This window comes from Dermochelys coriacea, chromosome 25, assembly GCF_009764565.3.
Source record: "Dermochelys coriacea isolate rDerCor1 chromosome 25, rDerCor1.pri.v4, whole genome shotgun sequence".
NCBI classification, from domain to species: domain Eukaryota; kingdom Metazoa; phylum Chordata; order Testudines; family Dermochelyidae; genus Dermochelys; species Dermochelys coriacea.
Genome location: NC_050092.1, coordinates 2,277,250 through 2,296,619, shown reverse-complemented (window position 1 = coordinate 2,296,619; position 19,370 = coordinate 2,277,250). Strand labels below are relative to the sequence as shown.

General features: G+C 42.8%; 1 protein-coding gene across 3 annotated transcripts in view; it reads right to left on the bottom strand.

Annotated features, from left to right (window-relative positions):
* HNRNPM (heterogeneous nuclear ribonucleoprotein M) overlaps positions 1 to 19,370 on the bottom strand; it is a 59,678-nt gene that overhangs the window by 8,948 nt on the left and 31,360 nt on the right. For all 3 annotated transcript variants that reach the window (XM_038384495.1, XM_043502871.1, XM_038384497.2), the window contains 6 exons: positions 13,046 to 13,243; positions 11,364 to 11,517; positions 8,914 to 8,963; positions 7,814 to 7,874; positions 1,909 to 2,010; positions 455 to 499 (listed from right to left, as the gene is read on the bottom strand). In XM_038384495.1, the coding sequence (XP_038240423.1) occupies positions 455 to 499; positions 1,909 to 2,010; positions 7,814 to 7,874; positions 8,914 to 8,963; positions 11,364 to 11,517; positions 13,046 to 13,243 (610 nt within the window). The remainder of the gene's footprint in view (positions 1 to 454; positions 500 to 1,908; positions 2,011 to 7,813; positions 7,875 to 8,913; positions 8,964 to 11,363; positions 11,518 to 13,045; positions 13,244 to 19,370) is intronic.

Sequence of the window (19,370 nt, the reverse complement as noted above, 5' to 3'; positions counted from 1 at the left end):
GCAGACATGTAAAATGCCATCTCAAAATGGTACACCTTGGAGGCATAAGGGAATGTTTACAAAGTTAAAATTAGCATTAATGAAGAAATTCATTGCAACTGAACTGTTCAGTTTAGTCTCAAGATGGAATATGGCCACAAGCCCATGCTTTTGTAAATATCCAGCAGCAGTCATTAAGAGTCACAAGTGGTTAACATCTTGGTTTATATTTCATCTGAAGAGCTCATCCCTCCAGGAGCACAATACCCACTAGCACATCGTAACTGCTTTAAAAACAAGGGTCCCTACTGACTCAGTGACTGTTTCCAAGTTAACAAATGCTTACCTGGCATTATTCTTTCTAAATTAAGATATTTTCAGGCAGATGTCAGCCTATGTGAATTTTAGCTAATGCCAAAGAGACAGACATAAAAAAAGCTATTTGCACTTCAGAACTGCACGTACAGTAGCTTACCTCCCATTTTATTCATTCCAAAGCCCATGCCTTCCATTCCCATTCCTCAAAATAAAAAAGAAAGCTTTATTTACAGATGGAATTATACATGCATACAATCAATCTGATGTTTTGGCTTCTCAAGTTACTTTGCAGGAATGGGGACATGGTTTTGGTTTAAAAGCTTATACGAGAAAAGTAGCGAATGAGTGGATTTACTAATAAGAGCTCTTTGGGGGACAAGATGACATGGAATCCTTTCTAAAAGGACAAAAGCAGAAAAATCATAAGCATACACAAATTGGAAGTTATTAGATATGCAACTTCTCAACTGATTCTTTCACAGTAGCATGTAATGAATCCAGTATTCACTTTCCAAGCAACTTAATTATGGATTCTAAATGGAGGTCAAATTATCAGTTACTGATGTTTGGTATCTAGCAGGAAGCCACAGATCACTTATGAATTATGACAATACTTTGAAATGCAACACCTTCAGGTATCTGACTTGGAAGTTCAGTGTTCTATTTTGACAAGAAGCAAACTATAGTTCAGTGGTTCTCAAACTGAGAGTCAGCACTCCAAAGAGGGTCACAAACCCATTTTAATGGGGTCATCAGGGCTGGCTTAGATTTGCTACGGCCTGGGGCTGAAGCCAAAGCTGGAGCGCCACTGCTTGAGGCCAAAGCCGAAGCCTGAGGGCTTCAATGCTAGGCAAGGGGGCTTGTAACCTGAGCCCCACGTCTTGGGCTGAAGCCCTTGGGCTTTGGCCCCCCTGCCCAAGGTGGCAGGGCTCAGACTTTGGTCCTTCCTCCTGGGGTCACACAGTAATTTTTGTAGTCAGAAAAGGGTCATGGTGCAATGAAGTTTGAGAACCCCTGCTATAGTTCATTATAGCCTCAGGTGAAGTGCCACTTCCCTATTGGACATAAAAAGGAAGCCTGACCCAAGAACAAGCAATCCCACCTCAGAATATTACCACAGAGGAACACTGATAAGAAGGAACACTGTATCAAGCAGTTAGAGGTCTAAATGTAGATTTTTGAAACCAAAAGGCTTTCCAAACTCATTAACAGGTTTTTCAATAGAAGACTACTTTGAAAGTTTAACATCCCCTTGTAGTGTTTGCTCCTAGTGCACAAGAACCAGAAAATGAGATGTGTACTAGACAAGGGGCTCCCAAAGTGTGGCATATGTACCACTGGTGATGTGAGCTTGATGTTCCAGATATTCATTTAGAATTTAAGGTGGTACATGAACCAATACAATTTAAGGTGGTACATGAATCCACTCTCGTTTGGATCATCAAGGAGGAGAAGTACTTACTTTAGCAGTTCGGATTTTTTGAAGCAGGTTTTGGAGCATATTTTTTGAAGCACATCTCTTTACTGGAAAGACAGCAACCCTAGGTCATATGAGAAGCTAGGAAAAAACTTTATGAGGCAAACACACAGTAAGAGGTATGATTTTCTTACCTCCAGGTCCCATGTTGGGCATTCCCATGCCTTTGTTTAAATGATTTGCATCAATAGGCTGACCTCCTGGTCCTAATCCCATGCCAATACCACCAAGCCCATCTAGAGACAAAAGTAACCTTTATTTTTTGGCACAGAAAGCTTTGTTCTTAAAGTCACAAAATTACTATTTTGTTCTGAAGATCTCGGTGGATTCCCACTCTTGGGTCTGTATTTCTAGCACTTACATGGGAACTCTCAAAGCTCTGCAGTGGATCTGAAAGAGATGATAGGTGGTGTGATACCACCTCTCTACTTCCTCAAGCATCTCCCTCCCTCCACCCATTTAGGTACTTTCCAAGGTCAGCCCTGATGCAAGAGCTGAAAGTCAAACTTGTGGATGATGGAGGATAAGAAATGAATCAATATAAAAGTTAACACCCCTCAATTTGAGATCAGTGGGAATCCAGTGGGGAACACCTCATCCTTTTTTAGAGTATTGTTCTTGATCATTCGATAGCCAAGGAAAGGAAAGCCAACACCCCCGTGGGTGGGCGGGTGGCGTATGTGTGCACTCAGTGCAAGGAGCTCCTGGCCCTCAGAGACCATGTACGGGCTTTGGAGGCCAGGGTGGCAGAACTGGAGGAGCTAAGGGAGGGAGAGAGAGGTACGCTGATAAGGCTTTCCGGGACACTGTATGTTTGTCCCGGTCAGACAGCCCCTGCATTGTTAAAGAGGATGAAAGGCCCAGAGAAGGAGAGCAGTCAATGGGACCAGAGGGAAACCTTCCCATAGTTGGGCCCCTCCTTCCAGATGATGTTGGGGTATCCTCTCACACTGAGGTTACCTCTCCTGGGGAGGGAACTCCAGTCATTAGGAAAAGGCAGATGTTAGTAATGGGAGATTTGATCATTAGAAACATACATAGCTGGGTTTGTGATGACCAGGAGAACTGAATGGTGACTTGCCTGTCTGGTGCGAAGATTATGGATCTCGAGGCATCTAGATAGACTTATGTGTAGTGCTGGGGAGGAGCCGCCAGTGGTCGTGGTACATGTAGGTACCAATGATGTAGGGAAGGGTAGGAGAGACGTCCTAGAGGCCAAATTTAGTCTGCTAGGAAAGAGACTGAAATCCAGGACCTTTATGGTGACATTCTCAGAAATGCTTCTAGTTCCATGAGCAGGGCCAGGAAGGCAGGCAGAGCTTCAGAGTGTCAATGTGTGGATGAGACGATGGTGTAGAGAGGAGGGGTTTAGATTTATTAGGAACTGGGGAAACTTTTGGGATAGGGGGAGCCTATACAGGAAGGATGGGCTCCACTTAACCCAAAGTGGATCCAGACTGCTGGCACTTCACATTACAAAGGTTGCAGAGCAGTCTTTAAACTAAGAGATGGGGGGGGCGGGCCGCGATTGCTGAAGAGGTGCACGTGGATTGGACAGAGACGTCTCTTAGAGGAGAGTCTATTGAGAGAGATTCTCTAGGTTTTAGTTTGGAGAAGAGGATGGAAGAGGATAAAGTATAGGCCAGATCAGATGAGAAACATTCACAAAGAATCTGATGCATCAGAAAAGGGCAGACAAATAAACAGTGACAAGGTTTTAAAGTGCTTGTACACAAATGCTAGAAGTCTAAATAATAAGATGGGTGAACTAGAGTGCCTTGTGTTAAAGGAGGATATTGATATAAAAGGCACCACAGAAACCTGGTGGAGTGAGAACAATCAACGGGACAATCATTCTGGGGTACAAAATATATCAGAAGGATAGAACAGGTCATGCGGGGACGGGGGGAGTGGCACTATATGTGAAAGAAAATGTAGAATCAAATGAAATAATCTTAAATGAATCCACATGTTCCATAGAATCTCTATGGATAGTAATTCCATGCTCTACTAAGAATGTAACTGTAGGGATCTATGATTGACCACCTGACCAGGACAGTGATAGTGACGATGAAATGCTAAGGGAGATTAGAGAGGCTATCAAAATAAAGAACTCAATAATAGTGGGGGATTTCAATTATCCCCATATTGACTGATGGCATGTCATCTCAGGACGAAATGCAGAGACAAAGTTTCTTGATACTTTAAATGACTGCTTCTTGGAGCAGCTGGTACAGGAACCCACCAGGGGAGAGGCAACTCTCCATCTAGTCCTGAGTGGAGCTCCGGATCTGGTCCAAGAGGTAACTATAACAGGACTGCTTGGAAATAGTGACCAAAATGTAAAATCTCAACAGCACAACACTGTGGCATTTAATTTCAAAAAGGGGAACTATGAAAAAATAGGAGGTTAGTTAAGCAGAAATTAAAAAGGTACAGTGACTAGAGTGAAATCTCTGCAAGTTGCATGGACACTTTTCAAAGATACCATAATAGAGGCTCAACTTAAATGTATACCCCAAATTAAAAACCACAGTAAAAGTACTAAAAAAGCCACCGTGGCTAAACCACCATGTAAAAGAAGCAGTGAGAGATAAAAAAAGGTATCTTTTAAAAAGTGGAAGTCAAATCCTAGTGAGGTAAATAGAAAGGAGCATAAACACTGCCAAATTAAATGTAAAAACGTAATTAGCCAAAAAGGAGTTTGAAGAACAGCTAGCCAAAAACTCAAAAGGTAATACCAAAATGTTTAAGTACATCGGAAGCAGGAAGCCTGCTAAACAACCAGCGGGGTCCTTGGACAATCGAGATACAAAAGGAGCGCTTAAGGACGATAAAGTCATCGCAGAGAAACTAAATGAATTCTTTGCTTCAGTCTTCACAGCTGAGGGTTCGTTTTTTTGGTTATTTTTATTAGGAGGCTGCCACAATGGCCATGGGCCCCACCGCCCTCACGTAGGTCTCCACATGTGGCAAGGCGGGCACTAGGAGGCAACGGATGCCGTGCTTCCTGGTCATGGTGGGAAAGGGACCCTGGCCGCTACAGATGGTAGCAGAGGCAGTGGGCGGGAGAGATGACGTAGCAGCAGGCGAGGGGACTGCCGCCACCTGGACATACGCCCTGGGGGCCGGAGGAGGGACACCTGCAGAGCTGGTGGAGGAAGCAGTGAGTAGGGACGCCGCGGCCGGTGGCAGGGCCGTGGCAGTGGAGGCAGTCCCTACCATGGAGGGCCTAGTCTTCTTAGTGGGGCCCTTCCCCTTCTTCCCCCGGCCCTTCCTGCTGGCTGGGATGTTAGGGAAATTCCCAAACGGGAGCCGACTTTTGTAGATGACAAATCTGAGGAATTGTCACAGATTGATTGTCACAGGTGGTTTTGAAATTAATTGAGAAACTTAACAGTAACAAATCACCAGGACCAGATGGCATTCACCCAAGAGTTCTGAAAGAACTCAAATGTGAAATTGGCGCAACTATGGTTTGTAACCTGTCCTTTAAATCAGCTACTGTACCCAATGACTGGAAGATAGCTAATGTAACACCAGGATTTAAGAAGAGCTCTAGAGGGGATCCTGGCAATTACAGACCGGTAAGTCTAACATCAGTACCAGGCAAATTAGTTGAAACAATAGTAAAGAATAAAATTGTCAGACACATAGAAGAACAAATTGTTGCGCAAAAGTCAACATGGTTTCTTTCAAGGGAGATCATGTCTTACCAATCTATTAGAGTTCTTTGAGGGGGGGGGTCAACAAACACGTAGACCGGGGGATCCAGTGGACATAATGTACTAAGATTTCCAGAAAGCCTTTGACAAGATCCCTCCACTAAAGGCTCTTACATAAATTAAGTTGTCATGGGATAAGAGGGAAGAGCCTTTCATGGACTGAGAACTGGTTAAAAGACAGGGAACAAAGAGTAGGAATAAATGGTAAGTTTTCAGAATGGAGAGGAGTAACTAGTGGTGTTCCCCAAGGGTCAGTCCTAGGACCAATCCTATTCAACTTATTCATAAAAATCAGGAGACGGGGTAAACAGTGAGGTGGCAAAGTTTGCAGATACTAAACTGCTCAAGGTAGTTAAGACCAAAGCAGACCGAAGAACTTCAAAAAGATCTCAAACTAAGTGATTGGGCAACAAAATGGCAAATGAAATTTAATGTGGATAAATGCCAAGTAATGCACATTGGAAAAAATAACCCCAACTATACATACAATATGATGGGGGCTAATTTAGCTACAACTAATCAGGAGAAAGATCTTGGAGTCATTGTGGGTAGTTCTCTGAAGACATCCAAGCATCATGCAGTTGCAGTCAAAAAAGCGAATGGGATGTTTGGAATCATTCTCTATCCCTTTTTTAATAAGACGGAGAGTATCTTATTGCCCTTATAAATCCATGGTACACCCACATCTTTAATACTGTGTACAGATGTAGTCCCCTCATCTCAAAAAAGATATATTGGCATTAGAAAAGGTTCAGAAAAGGGCAACTAAAATGATTAGGGGTTTGGAACGGGTCCCATATGAGGAAAGATTAAAGAGGCTAGGACTTTTCAGCTTGGAAAAGAGGAGACAAAGGGGGGATATGATAGAGATCTATAAAATCATGAGTGGTGTGGAGAAAGTGAATAAGGAAAAAAGTTATTTACTTGTTTCCATAATACAAGAACTAGGGGTCACTAAATGAAGTTAATGGGTAGCAGGGTTTAAAAACAAAATAAAATGAAATTCTTCTTCACTCAGCGCACAGTCAACCTGGGGAACTCCTTGCCTGAGGAGGTTGTGAAGGTGAGTACTATAACAGGGTTTAAAAGAGAAATGCATAAATTCATGGAAGTTAAGTCCATTAATGGCTATTAGCCAGGATGGATAAGGAATGGTGTCCCTAGCCTCTGTTTGTCAGAGGGTGAAGATGGATGGCAGGAGAGAGATCACTAGATCATTACCTGTTAGGTTCACTCCCTCTGGGGCACCTGGCATTGGCCACTGTCGGTAGACAGGATACTGGGCTGTATGGACCTTTGGTCTGACCCAGTAGGGCCATTCTTATGTTCCTTCTCACGTACAGATGCACTTACTAGGGATTGTAGATGCATTCCTGTGGATACTTAAATGCTAGAGTCCAAAGCACAAAGCCAGCCTCCTTCCTTTAAGGAAGCATGATGTTTCCAGACACCATCTTGACTTTCCCTTGACCCAGAACTGATTGAGGGGTCCCCAAACCACAGAGGCTAACGCAGGGGTCTCAAACATTTGGCCTGCGGGGTTATTTTCTGCAGCCCGCCAGCTCCCTGTGCCCCCCACAAGTGCTTACCCAGAGCAGCTCCCTGCCTGCCTGCCCGCCCTGCCCCAGTGCCGCTTTGGGAAGTGGCCGGAACCTGGGGTGGGCAGCCCCCCCCAGGGCTCTGTGTGTTGCCCTTGCTTTCAGGCACTGCTCCCCACAGCTCCCATTGGCTGGGAACAGGGAACCGTGGCCAATGGGAGCTTCAGGGGAGGTACCTGGAGGAGCAGCCAGGGCAACACACACAGCCCTCCCCTCTCCCTCTCCCCCCGGGGTTCTGGCCGCTTCCTGGAGCGGCACAGGGGCAGGGCGGGCAGGCAGGGAGCCTGCCCTGTCCCCAGTGCACACTGGGAGGGAGCCCGCCCCGTCACACCCCTCCTGCAGCCCAGCCCCCTGCCACACCCCAAAGTCCTCCTGCAGCCCAACCCCCTGCCGCATCCCAACCTCCTTTCCTGAGCCTCCTGCTGCACCCTGCACACCTCCTGCACCCTCTGGGGGCAGAGGCATCAGTGGTGCGGCCCTCTGGCCAATGCACTAGTCCTCATGTGGTCATTTGAATTTGAGACCCCTGGGCTAACCCCTTCTGGTGCCTTGAATGTTAGGGAGCATCTAGAATAAAAGCCCCTCCCCACCTCATCTAGCAACATCAGTTTTATAGCACTCTTTGCCAAGGAGACTTTACTGCACCATTCCTGTAGTACAGCAAACGGAACTCCTGAAAGCTAAAAATTCAAGGTGTTAATTTTAAAGAAACTTACGAGGAAGCTGTTGGGGTCGTTCTGGAGGGAAGAAGTCTCCCTTTGGAAAGGCTCGCTCATCCTGAAAACAGTTAAATAGCGTTAAACTCCACACACATGATTTCTGGCAGCATCTTTTAATGGAACCGGCACTCAAAGCTATGACAACTCCTGAGAAACAATATCCATAACTGTATTATGGACTTACTGCCAAGTAGGTAATTCATAAATATAGCCATTTCCTTAAGTTACGTTTTGGGGGATTACTCTAGAAAAGAATTCTCTATGGGCAAGGCACTGCCACTTTAGCCTCCTCAATGCAGCTTGAGAAATAGTAGTAGGGAAAACTTGGAAATCTGCGTTTAGCTATACTAAAAAGAAAAGGAGTACTTGTGGCATCTTAGAGACTAACATTTATTTGAGCATAAGCAATGAAGTGAGCTGTAGCTCACAAAAGCTTATGCTCAAATAAATTTTAGTCTCTAAGGTGCCACAAGTACTCCTTTTCTTTTTGCGAATACAGACTAACACGGCTGCTACTCTGAAACCTAGCTATACTAACAAGATGAAATGTATTTAAAATTGTTTGGGTGCTTTCCGATGGTGTAAATCAAATTATTTTAACCTGCACTGAAGTGTTCTGTTAAAGCAATTGTAGCTGTCCTCAAGAGTGCTCTACAGACAGAGAGCCTACCCATAGGACACATGTATCAGTAAACAAAATGTTACTCCAACTTTGAGTGATGAAACCAGTTCACTATCCAGATTCATTTGATCCTTTGCCTGTTATGCTGCCACACCACCATTCTAATGGAAGCAGCTTGTGTCTCCTATATGCTTGGGCTGCGTTTGAAGCAGCACCATGATGGTGAAGAGTTCCGAGTGCTTAACCAGTCTGATGACCTCTCATGTTTCATCCTACAAACTAAATCTGTGAGGATTGTTTCATCAGTTGAATCTCCATTTCTCTCCTTGCCTTCTTCTACCACACCAGATTAACACATTGCTTGGTTCTCAACTTGTGAGCGTTCCATGGACCACAGTTTGAATGCTAGCCATGAGATATCCAACACAAGTACTGATATCACATTATGCAGTAAGAGGACCGTGAATATACTTACCATTTTTACATGCATTGGTCTGTCAAAAAGCAGCTGCCCATTGAACATTGCTAATACTTAAGTTAAGGATGGTTTTTCAAAATGTTAGTCCAAAAATCTTCCTGCTAAAAAGGACAACTTAAAGTAACAGCAGTACAGCTTCAAATGTCTGGCAGTGTATCAGCCCCACTGCACTGCAGGGAGGCTCTTAAGCAAAATAGGCAGTTATGGAATAAGTAACTGGTAACTCATATCAGTATCTGGTTAAGAGATAGGACACAAAGGGTAGGAATAAATACTCAGTTTTCACAGAGGAGAGAGATAAATACCAGAATCCCCCCAAGGATCTGTAGTGGGACAAGTGCTGTTCAACATATTCATAACTGACCTGGAAAAAGGGATAAACTGAGGTGGCAAAGTTTGCAGACAATACAAAATTACTCAAGTCCAATGCTGACTGTGGAGAGTTATGAAGTGATCTTACTAGACTGGGTGACTGGCAATAAATGGCAGATTAATTCAATGTTGATAAGGACAAAGTAATGCACACTGGAAAACATACAAAATGATGGGGTCTACATTAGCTTTTATGACTCAAAGATCTTGGAGTTTTTGTGGATAGTTCTCTGAAAACACCTGCTTAATGTGCAGCAGCAGTCAAAATGGTTATTGTTAGGAACAATTAGGAAATGGATAAATAAGACAGAAAATACCATAATGCATATCTCCCCATAATACGCCCACACCTTGAATACTGCATGCAGTTCTGACCATCCCATCTCAAAAAAATATTAGAATTGGAAGAGTACCGAGAAGGGCAAAAGTGATTAGAGGTACAGAAGAGTTACCATATGACGACAGATTAAAAAGACTGACTGTTCAGTTTAGAAAAAAGAGTCAACTAATGGGAGAAACAATAGATGTCTATAAAATCATGAATGTTGTAGAAAAAGGCAATAAGGAAGTGTTATTTACCCTTTCGCACAACTCAAGAACCCAGGAGTCACCCAGTGACATTAATAGGCAGCAGGTTTAACACCTAAGGAAATACTTCTTCACACAGCACAATCTGTGGAACTCCTTGCCGGGGGAGGTTGTGAAGGCCAAAAGTATAACTGGGTTCATGGAGGATAGGTCCATCAATGGCTATAAGCCAAGATGTTAAGGAGCACACCACTGCTCTCTGGGTGTCTCTAAACTTCTAACCGTCAGAAGCTGGGACTGGACGACAGGAGATGGATCATTCAATAACTGCCCTGCTCCCATCCATTCCCTCTGAAGCATTGGTCTGACCCAGAATGGCCATCCTTGGTCTCCCTCCCTGGAACTTAAAATCCATCAGTTGAAGCTTCAAAGGTATCTTAATCAGTGTTTTTTGGTTGGGAAGTATTAAGATAACATTTAATCCTAACCAAAAATTCATTAAGACATTATACATCAAAAACTATGCATTTGACAGTCAGAAGACAGTTTAAATTTCTCCAATCAACAACTCTGTACTCTAGAAACTTTACCAACTTTGCCCTTAGTCCTGAAACTCAACCCCAGACATGTCCAGTTTGACACATGTACCTCTACTATAAGATGGTATAGCACTTAGTCTTATATGAGCCTCATTCCTGACATACACCCCATTCTCTAATCCACCCTTCCATTGTAAGCCATCTTAAAAACCATCAAAGCTATCAAATCTTGTCTCCCTGCTTTGGAAGACAGTACTTGGAATGCTCAGCCTTTAACTGAAAAGTTGAATTGTAAAATTCTCTTTCTTCGTTTGTTACAAGTGCTCACAGAAAAAAATATGAATAAAAATTTGTTTCCCCTCTGCATCAGGATCACTTGCTTGGCATCTGTGATCACCACATTTATTAGCTGTCTTCCAAGAAAGCAAGAGTAGACAGGACCAGAGTTTACAGTGTAAAAAGCAGATAGGTTTAAAAAGCTCCAGACCTTCATATATCATAAAACAGGGAATGCCACAAACCTTTCTCCCCTAATCTCCCTCACTAGTCATCTGTAAAGGGATTTAAAATAAATCCCTCTAGCAAATCTATATTGCGTTTAATTATTAGGCACAACTAAGAGGCAGCTGTGTATATTTCCAGCCAAAGACGTGCAGTATGTTGTTCCAAAATGGAGCCCCTTTCCAAAACATTCTTGTTTCCTCAAGTCAACAGTTTACTTAAGCTAGGAAATGTAAGGTTTCCTTTACACCCAGGTTTCTTCACTGATTTCCTCAGTGTCTATGACAGGGTACCAATATATTACCACGAGGCAAGATGGTGTTTAATTTCAATACGAGAGACAGAAGCACTATATTTTTAGAGTTTCTTAACTAATGCCAATTCTACTAGTCTGCCAATTGCTTTCACATGAGAAATCAGATAGGACATGATGGACTGGAAGTCTTGTCTAGTACCTAGAAAAGCCTCATTTTAAGTGTATTTGCTTCACTGTTGAAGAAAGGATACATATAGCCTGAACAGCTTCAATAGATTGTTCAAAAGTAACAGTGCCAATCCCACGACTTTTGCCATCTTTGTCTTCTAGTATGTCAGCTCGAACAACCACGCCAGCCATGCTGAACACTTCCTTCAGTTTCTTCCAGCCAACTTTGTAATCCAACTGAAAGAAAAACATATTGCTTAGAAACATTACAGAAAGTTTCACCCAACAAGTAGCCCCAAATATTGTTTACTGAAAGCTTCCTGAACTAGGATACCATAGATTTGAGAATAAAGTCAATAATCTTTGCAAAAATGGCAGAAAGTGTTAACTCAAAGATAGTCAGCTACGAAAGTTTCAAACCAGAGCAAAGTGAATACAAGTCGTTTACGCATAGCGAGTACCTTAACTCTAGAAGAATCCCACTGATCAGCATTAGTGACAGAATACCCTTTGAGTTTTGTAAGGGCATAGCAAAAGTAATCCACAATAAAGCAATTTTTATTTAATACAGCTAAATGTCTTTTAATTTGTACTTAGTAATGTAGTAGTCAGGAGATTCAGTGCAGGTGCAGTACTGAGGTGTAATGTGGAATGTGCACTTTTTTGGCTGTATGTCACTATGTGTTTCATCTGAGGCATGATACGGTCACCCCATCTCATGTCAAGTATGTAGCCAGCGTTGTTGTAGCCGTGTTGGTCACAGGATACGAGAGAGAGACATGGTGAGCGAGGCGAGATCTGTTATTGGACCAACTTTTGTTGGTGAGGGAGATAAGCTTTCCAGCATAGACAGAGCTCTTCTTCAGATATGGGAAATGTACTCAATGTCACAGCTAAATACAAGGAGGAACAGATTTAGAATAAGTAGTTAACACATTTCTAGGGATCATTCAAGGTCAAGTGGCCCCAATAAATGCACTAAATGCCTGAACATCTATGTGGGTGAAACCAAACCAAATCACCATGTTCTCAAATGAACTCGCACAGGAAAATGATTAAAAAAAAGACAAAAACACCATGTTACCTGTAGGCAAACTCTTTTCACAAAGCAATCACTCGATATCTGACCTATTAGTCCACATCCTCAAAGGAAACCAGCAAAACACTTTCAAAAAGACGAGCCTAGGAGCTTAAATTCATAAATTTGCTAGACAAAAATCAGGGGCTGAATAGAGACACTGGTTTTATGGATTATTACAACAATCTATATTCCATTAACAGACACTGTGCACCCTCCCTCTCCCCGCCACCATATGACTAGACAGGTGTTAACGGATGACTTCACCTTGAATGATAACTAGTTAACACATTTCAAGGTATTTTAAATAATCTGTTCCTCCTTGTATTTAGCTGTGACAGTTTCCCAGACCTCAAGAGCTCTGTGTAAACTCAAAAATTTCAAAAAGGTGCATCTCTCACCAACAGAAGTTGGTCCAATAAAATAAAAGATACCTCACCCATCATGTCAAGTAGTACTTTCCTCAGCAGGTAGTCCAACTGAAGATGACAGGATTAGTTACAGAGTAGGACACTATTAATAGACTACGGTCAGAAAGGACCATCACGATCATCTAGTCTGATTATACAATATAAGTAAATTTGCCAGAATAGAGGCTGATCCCTGGCAGATATCTCCTCATTTGGAGAGCAGTACCTAATCCAGTTAAATCCCAAATTTTCTGCCCAGACACCACACTGTACTTACATTTGCAACAAATACTGTACTTCCAAGTCTCCCAGCCTGTAAAGCATGGATAATCTCATTGGGTATGTTGGGATTATTGAGGATGCTGGGTGGTATATTGATCATTCCAGGGCCACCTGGTCCTGGGCCAATACCCATGCCACCAGCTGCTGCCATGGCCTTCTGCATTGCTCTTCTGGCATGCTCACCATCAGGATCCTGCAAAAAAAAGTAAGAGTAACATGTACAACAAGATGGCAAAACTCACTAAACTCAGTATGGACACTACAGAGCCAACACTTTAAATCCCCCAGTGTTACTGGGAGTAATGGCAAGACTCCCATGATTCAATAATAACGTTATCAGTAAAAAATAGGTTTCAGAGTAGCAACCGTGTTGGTCTGTATTCGCAAAAAGAAAAGGAGTACTTGTGGCACCTTAGAGTAACAATTTTATTTGAGCATTGTTAAATAAATGTGTTAGTCTCTAAGGTGCCACAAGTACTCCTTTTCTTTTTTCGTAAAAAATAGTTCATAAGCCTGTATCAGGCACCATTTCACTGCTTGTTTTTGAAAAAAGTTAATAGGTAAGAGGAACAATCTGATAGTGACTCATGAATCATACTTGAAAAGCTCAAACTGAATTGAATATGGATTTCACTGAAAGCTGTCTGAAGGAGCATGAAGGGCAATAAATGACAGCACATTCCAGATAGCAAGGAGGGAAAACCTACCTACTCAGGTACTTGGGATACAAATTATAAATGCTTAAAGAATCTAGAACGTGTTAACCGCAAGCTACATGTGCAAAGGATACTAAATTGAGAGAGTAAACACCAGTGTAGATGGATAACAGGGACCAAGAGAGGCAGGAAATTAAGATTCAGTACAGAATAGAGGCCCTGTCTACATTAGTTTTAGCCACGGGAGCCGCTACTCCAATATTGTTGAACAGCTGACTGAGCACCTTGTGTAGACAAGCCAAAGAAAGCTTCTATCTGAAAAAAAATCCAGAAAAGAATTAACATGGGGAAAGCCACAATGAAGAAGCTCTATACAGGAGACTGTGGACAGCAAGTTGAATATCCAAGCTTGTGATGCAATATGGAACAAGAGAACTAGTGCACAAGTAACCCAAAGTTACAGAGGCATCAAGTTTGAAGTAGGGAGCTGGTGATCCTATATGATCCAATACATAGGAAATAAACAGGATTCTTTGGATAACTTTAGAAGTTTGTTCCCATACTTTTCAATTATACAGGGTATTTTTGTAAACTGGTTCCTTAGCCTGGAATTTCCAGACAAGCATTAGTTTGACAATCACAACTATCTAGGGTTTCTGGCAAAGTGGATAAATTCTTGCAACTTTAACTGAATTAAGATTTAGTTTTTAAAAAAGTCTTAAAGAGATTCCTCAGTAACAGCTCTTTCGACAAACCTTACAAGCCATGCAGGGACCAATCCCAGGGTCTCCCAGACAACCTTCTAGCTCCACATACGGCTTTGACCATTCAGGACCCCGTGTTCCTCAAATGGCTTTCCCTTCTCGCTCTTGTTCAAGACTAGCCACACCTACTCCTTTAGATTCACTGCCAGTCACTCCAACCATCCACACTCTGAAAAGCATGTAAACTGGGGTGACTAAGTCAACTGTGCTTTACTATTCATGGTATTATCTGTCTTTCACTAGTTTTGAAAGGGCTCTTCAGCTTGTAAAATATTACAGAGATGTAGATAAATCTGTTCCTGAGATATGAAGAGCCAGAAGCACATTGTGAAATTTAATAAAATGATTCTTTGCTGAGATTTGGAATCCTCAGAGCTATAAGATACCTTGCCTGTTCAGCATAAAAATCTGACTCAGACAAATATGGTGTGTACAGTTTCAGGTGGACTACTTTGGTTTTAGAGTAGCAGCCATGTTGGTCTGTATTCGCAAAAAGAAAAGGACGACTTGTGGCACCTTAGAGACTAAAATTTGAGCATAAGCTTTCGTGAGCTACAGCTCACTTCATCGGATGCATTCAGTGGAAAAAATACAGTGGGGAGATTTATATACATAGAGAACAAACAATGGGTGTTACCATACACACTGTAAGGAGAGTGATCGCTTAAGGTGAGCTATTACCAGCAGGAGAGCAGGGGTGGAAAAACCTTTTGTAGTGATAATCAAGGTGGGCCATTTCCAGCAGTTGACAAGAACGTCTGAGGAACGGTGGGGGGGTGTAGGGGGGATAAACATGGGGAAATAGTTTTACTTTGTGTAATGACCCATCCACTCCCAGTCTCTATTCAAGCCTAAGTTAATTGTATCCAGTTTGCAAATTAATTCCAATTCAGCAGTCTCTCGTTGGAGTCTGTTTTTGAAGTTTTTTTTTTTTTGGTTGGGCCTGTCCTGTAGTAGGTGAATTCTGGGTACTCCTCTGGCTCTGTCAGTCTGTTTCTTCTCTTCAGCAGGTGGGTATTGTAGTTGTAAGAATGCTTGATAGAGATCTTGTAGGTGTTTGTCTCTGTCTGAAGGGTTGGAGCAAATGCAGTTGTATCATAGAGCTTGGCTGTAGACAATGGATCGTGTGGTGTGGTCTGGATGAAAGCTGGAGGCACGTAGGTAGGAATAGCGGTCAGTAGGTTTCCGGTATAGGATGGTGTTTATGTGACCATTGCTTATTAGTGCCATAGTGTCCAGGAAGTGGATCTCTTGTGTGGACTGGTCCAGGCTGAGGTTGATGGCCGGATGGAAATTGTTGAAATCCTGGTGGAATTCCTCAAGGGTTTCTTTTCCATGGGTCCAGATGATGAAGATGTCATCAATGTAGTGCAAGCAGAGTAGGGGCATTAGGGGACGAGAGCTGAGGAAGCGTTGTTCTCAGTCATAAAAATGTTGGCATACTGTGGGGCCATGCGGGTACCCATCGCAGTGCCGCTGATTTGAAGGTATACATTGTCCCCAAATGTGAAATAGTTGTGGGTGAGAACAAAGTCAAAGTTCAGCCACCAGGTTAGCAGTGACATTATCGGGGATACCGTTCCTGACGTCTTGTAGTCTATCTTTGTGTGGCATGTTGGTGTAGAGGGCTTCTACATCCATAGTGGCCAGGATGGTGTTTTCAGGAAGATCACCAATGGATTGTAGTTTCCTCAGAAAGTCAGTGGTGTCTCGAAGATAGCTGGGAGTACTGGTAGCGTAGAGCCTGAGGAGGGAGTCTACGTAGCCAATCCTGCTGTCAGGGTGCCAATGCCTGAGATGATGGGGCCTCCAGGATTTCCAGGATTATGGATCTTGGGTAGCAGATAGAATACCACAGGTCGGGGTTCCAGGGATGTGTCTGTGCGGATTTGTTCTTGTGCTTTTTTCAGGGAGTTTGAGCAAATGCTGTAGTTTCTTTTGGTAACCCTCAGTGAGATCAGAGGGTAATGGCTTGTAGAAAGTGGTGCTGGAGAGCTGCCTAGCAGCCTCTAGTTCACATTCCAACCTATTCATCATGACGATGACAGCACCTCCTTGGTCAGCCTTTTTGACTATGATGTCAGAGTTGTTTCTGAGGCTGTGGATGGCATTGTGTTCTGCACACCTGAGGTTATGGGGCATTACAATCTACATACCACACAGACTATGCTGACAGCTTGTGCCACACGCTCTCAAAGAAACTGCGGAACATCTGATCAACATCCACTGTTCCTCAGACGTTCTTGTCAACTGCTGGAAATAGCCCACCTTGATCATCACTACAGAAGGTTCTTCCTCCCCACCCCCATGCTCTCCTGCTGGGAATAGCTCACCTTAAGTGCATCAGATGAAGTGAGCTGTAGCTCACGAAAGCTTATGCTCAAATAAATTTTAGTCTAAGGTGCCACAAGTATGCCTTTTCTTTTTACTTTGGTTTTAGCATTATTGGAGAAAGGTGGTTAAAAGACTTACCACAAAGAGCTTCAAATGTTAACTACAGAAAAGCTTGTTTGTCTCCTTAATGACTTGGCTACCTATTAGAGAATACTTGTACAGTCAGACTTCAAGGAGGGAAAGAACACTTTTCATTTGAGGATCTCAAAATGTTTCAGAGGATGAGTATCATTAGCACCATTTTACAAATTTGAAATTAAGGCAGAAACAATTAAGTGATTTGTCCAAGTTCACATATCAATAGTAGTCTGGACTCCAAGCTACCTAGATAATAACTAAATGTAAAGAGAGGACAGAAAAAAGGTGGGTGAGGTAATATCTTTCATTGGACTACCAGTGATCCCTGGACCACTTTAGGTTGCATAGAATGTAGGTTTTAAAAAGCTAATACTAATTAAAAAATTTTGATTATGGAGGTTTTTTTAAAAAATTCCAATAGACATTTCCTTGTAGCAACCGGTAATTTGAACGCTGAAGCATTGCACTAGAGTAGGAGAAAAGTGAAATTGACAAAGGAGAGTGTTCCAACAAATACAGAACTCAGTTTTAATGAGAAAATATTTGTAACATAAATGAGTTAAAATGTGTTAATAGGCTATGATTATCTGGCATGATCCCTTTAATAAGTAAGTTTACGCGAGGGTCAGGAAACCATTTCCAAGCCAGGATATCAGTTAACCTGTTTTGAATGGTCTCCTAAGGGACATTGCTAAATCCCTACTGCTGAAGATAATTAAATTGGAATGGTCAAAATGACTGGAGAATATACTAAGCCTGTCATGGAAGTCGAGTGGCCTGAATTTAAGTTTCTTATTCCATTGCTTAACCATATGGTCCACTTACAGTAGTTTGGTGACAGCAATAGCTACATGCGAACTGAAGTCCTCCATTTAGCCTAAGAGCAAGAAGCTTCACACAGCTTCAGCCATCAAATGGCAAAGAACCCTCTAGTAATTAAAGGTTAGTTCAGGGGTGGCCAACCTGTGGCTCTTCAGAAGTTAATATGCAGCTCCTTGTATAGGCACCAACTCCGGGGCTGGAGCTACAAGCAACTTTCCAATGTGTTGGGGGGTGCTCACTGCTCAACCCCTGGCTCTGCAACAGGCACTGCCCCACTGCATCCCTTCCTGCCCCCTCCCCTGAGCCTGCCATGCCCTCACTTATCGCGTCCCTCCCCCCCACCTCCTGCATGCCACGAAACAGCTGATCAAGAGGTGCAGGAAGGCATTGATCAGCAGGGCTGCCATGGGCAGGAGGTGCTGGGATCAGGGGGGGGAGGAGGGGATGGGGGCTGCTGATGCATTACTGTGGCTCTTTGGCAATGTACATTGGAAAATTCTGGCTCCTTCTCAGGCTCAGGTTGGCAACCCCTGGGTTAGTTCATTCATTCAGCCTACAAGACTTCCAGCAAGGGGCCCTAATTAATATCAATCGAGATAACATAGAAAAATATGCTAACAACTGATCACTGGTAACTGAAGTGAGACCAGACAGCAGTCAGATGGCAGCAAATTCAGTCACCCATTTATCCACAGAACGTCAATTCTGCTTTGGAGGATAGGATTAAAATTCAAAATGATCTGGACAAACTGGAGAAATGGTCTGAAGTAAATAGGATGAAATTCAATAAGGACAAATGCAAAGTACTCCACTCAGGAAGGAACAATCCGTTGCACACATACAAAATGGGAAATGACTGTGTAGGAAGAAGTACTGCGAAAAGGGATCTGGGAGTCAGTGGACCATAAGCTAAATCTGAGTCAACAGCATAACATTGTTGCAAAAAAAAAAGCTAACATCATTTTGGGACGTATTAGCAGCAGTGTTGTAAGCAAGACGCGAGAAGAAATTCTGCTGCTCTAAAAGTCTGCGCTGATTAGTCCTCAACTGGAGTAGTGTGTCCAGTTCTGGGCACCACATTTCAGGAAAAATGTGGACTAATTGGAGAAAGTCCAGAGAAGAGCAACAAAAATGATTAAAGGTCTAGAAAACATGATCTATGAGGAAAGATTGAAAAAATTGGGTTTGTTTAGTTTGTAGAAGAAGACAGAGGGGACACCATAAGTTTTTAAGTACATAAAAACGTGGTTTCTCCCTCCTCCTTGTAAATTGTTCTCTTTAACCTCTAAGGATAGGACAAGAAGCAATGGGCTTAAATTGCAGCAAGGGAGGTTTAGGTTAGACATTAGGAAAAACTTCCTGCAAGGGTGGTTAAGCACTGGAATAAATTGCCTAGGGAAGTTGTGGAATCTCCATCATTGTCCAACCTGCTCTTAAAAATCCCCAAACACCTGTCAGGGATGGTCTAGATAACACTCAGTCCCACTATGATTGCAGGGGACTGGACTAGATGACCTCTCGAGGTCCCTTCCAGTCCTAGGATTCTATACCAGAACAAAGTAGCAAAATTTAGACAGCAGAGTAACTGAAAGTTAGGAAAAGAGGT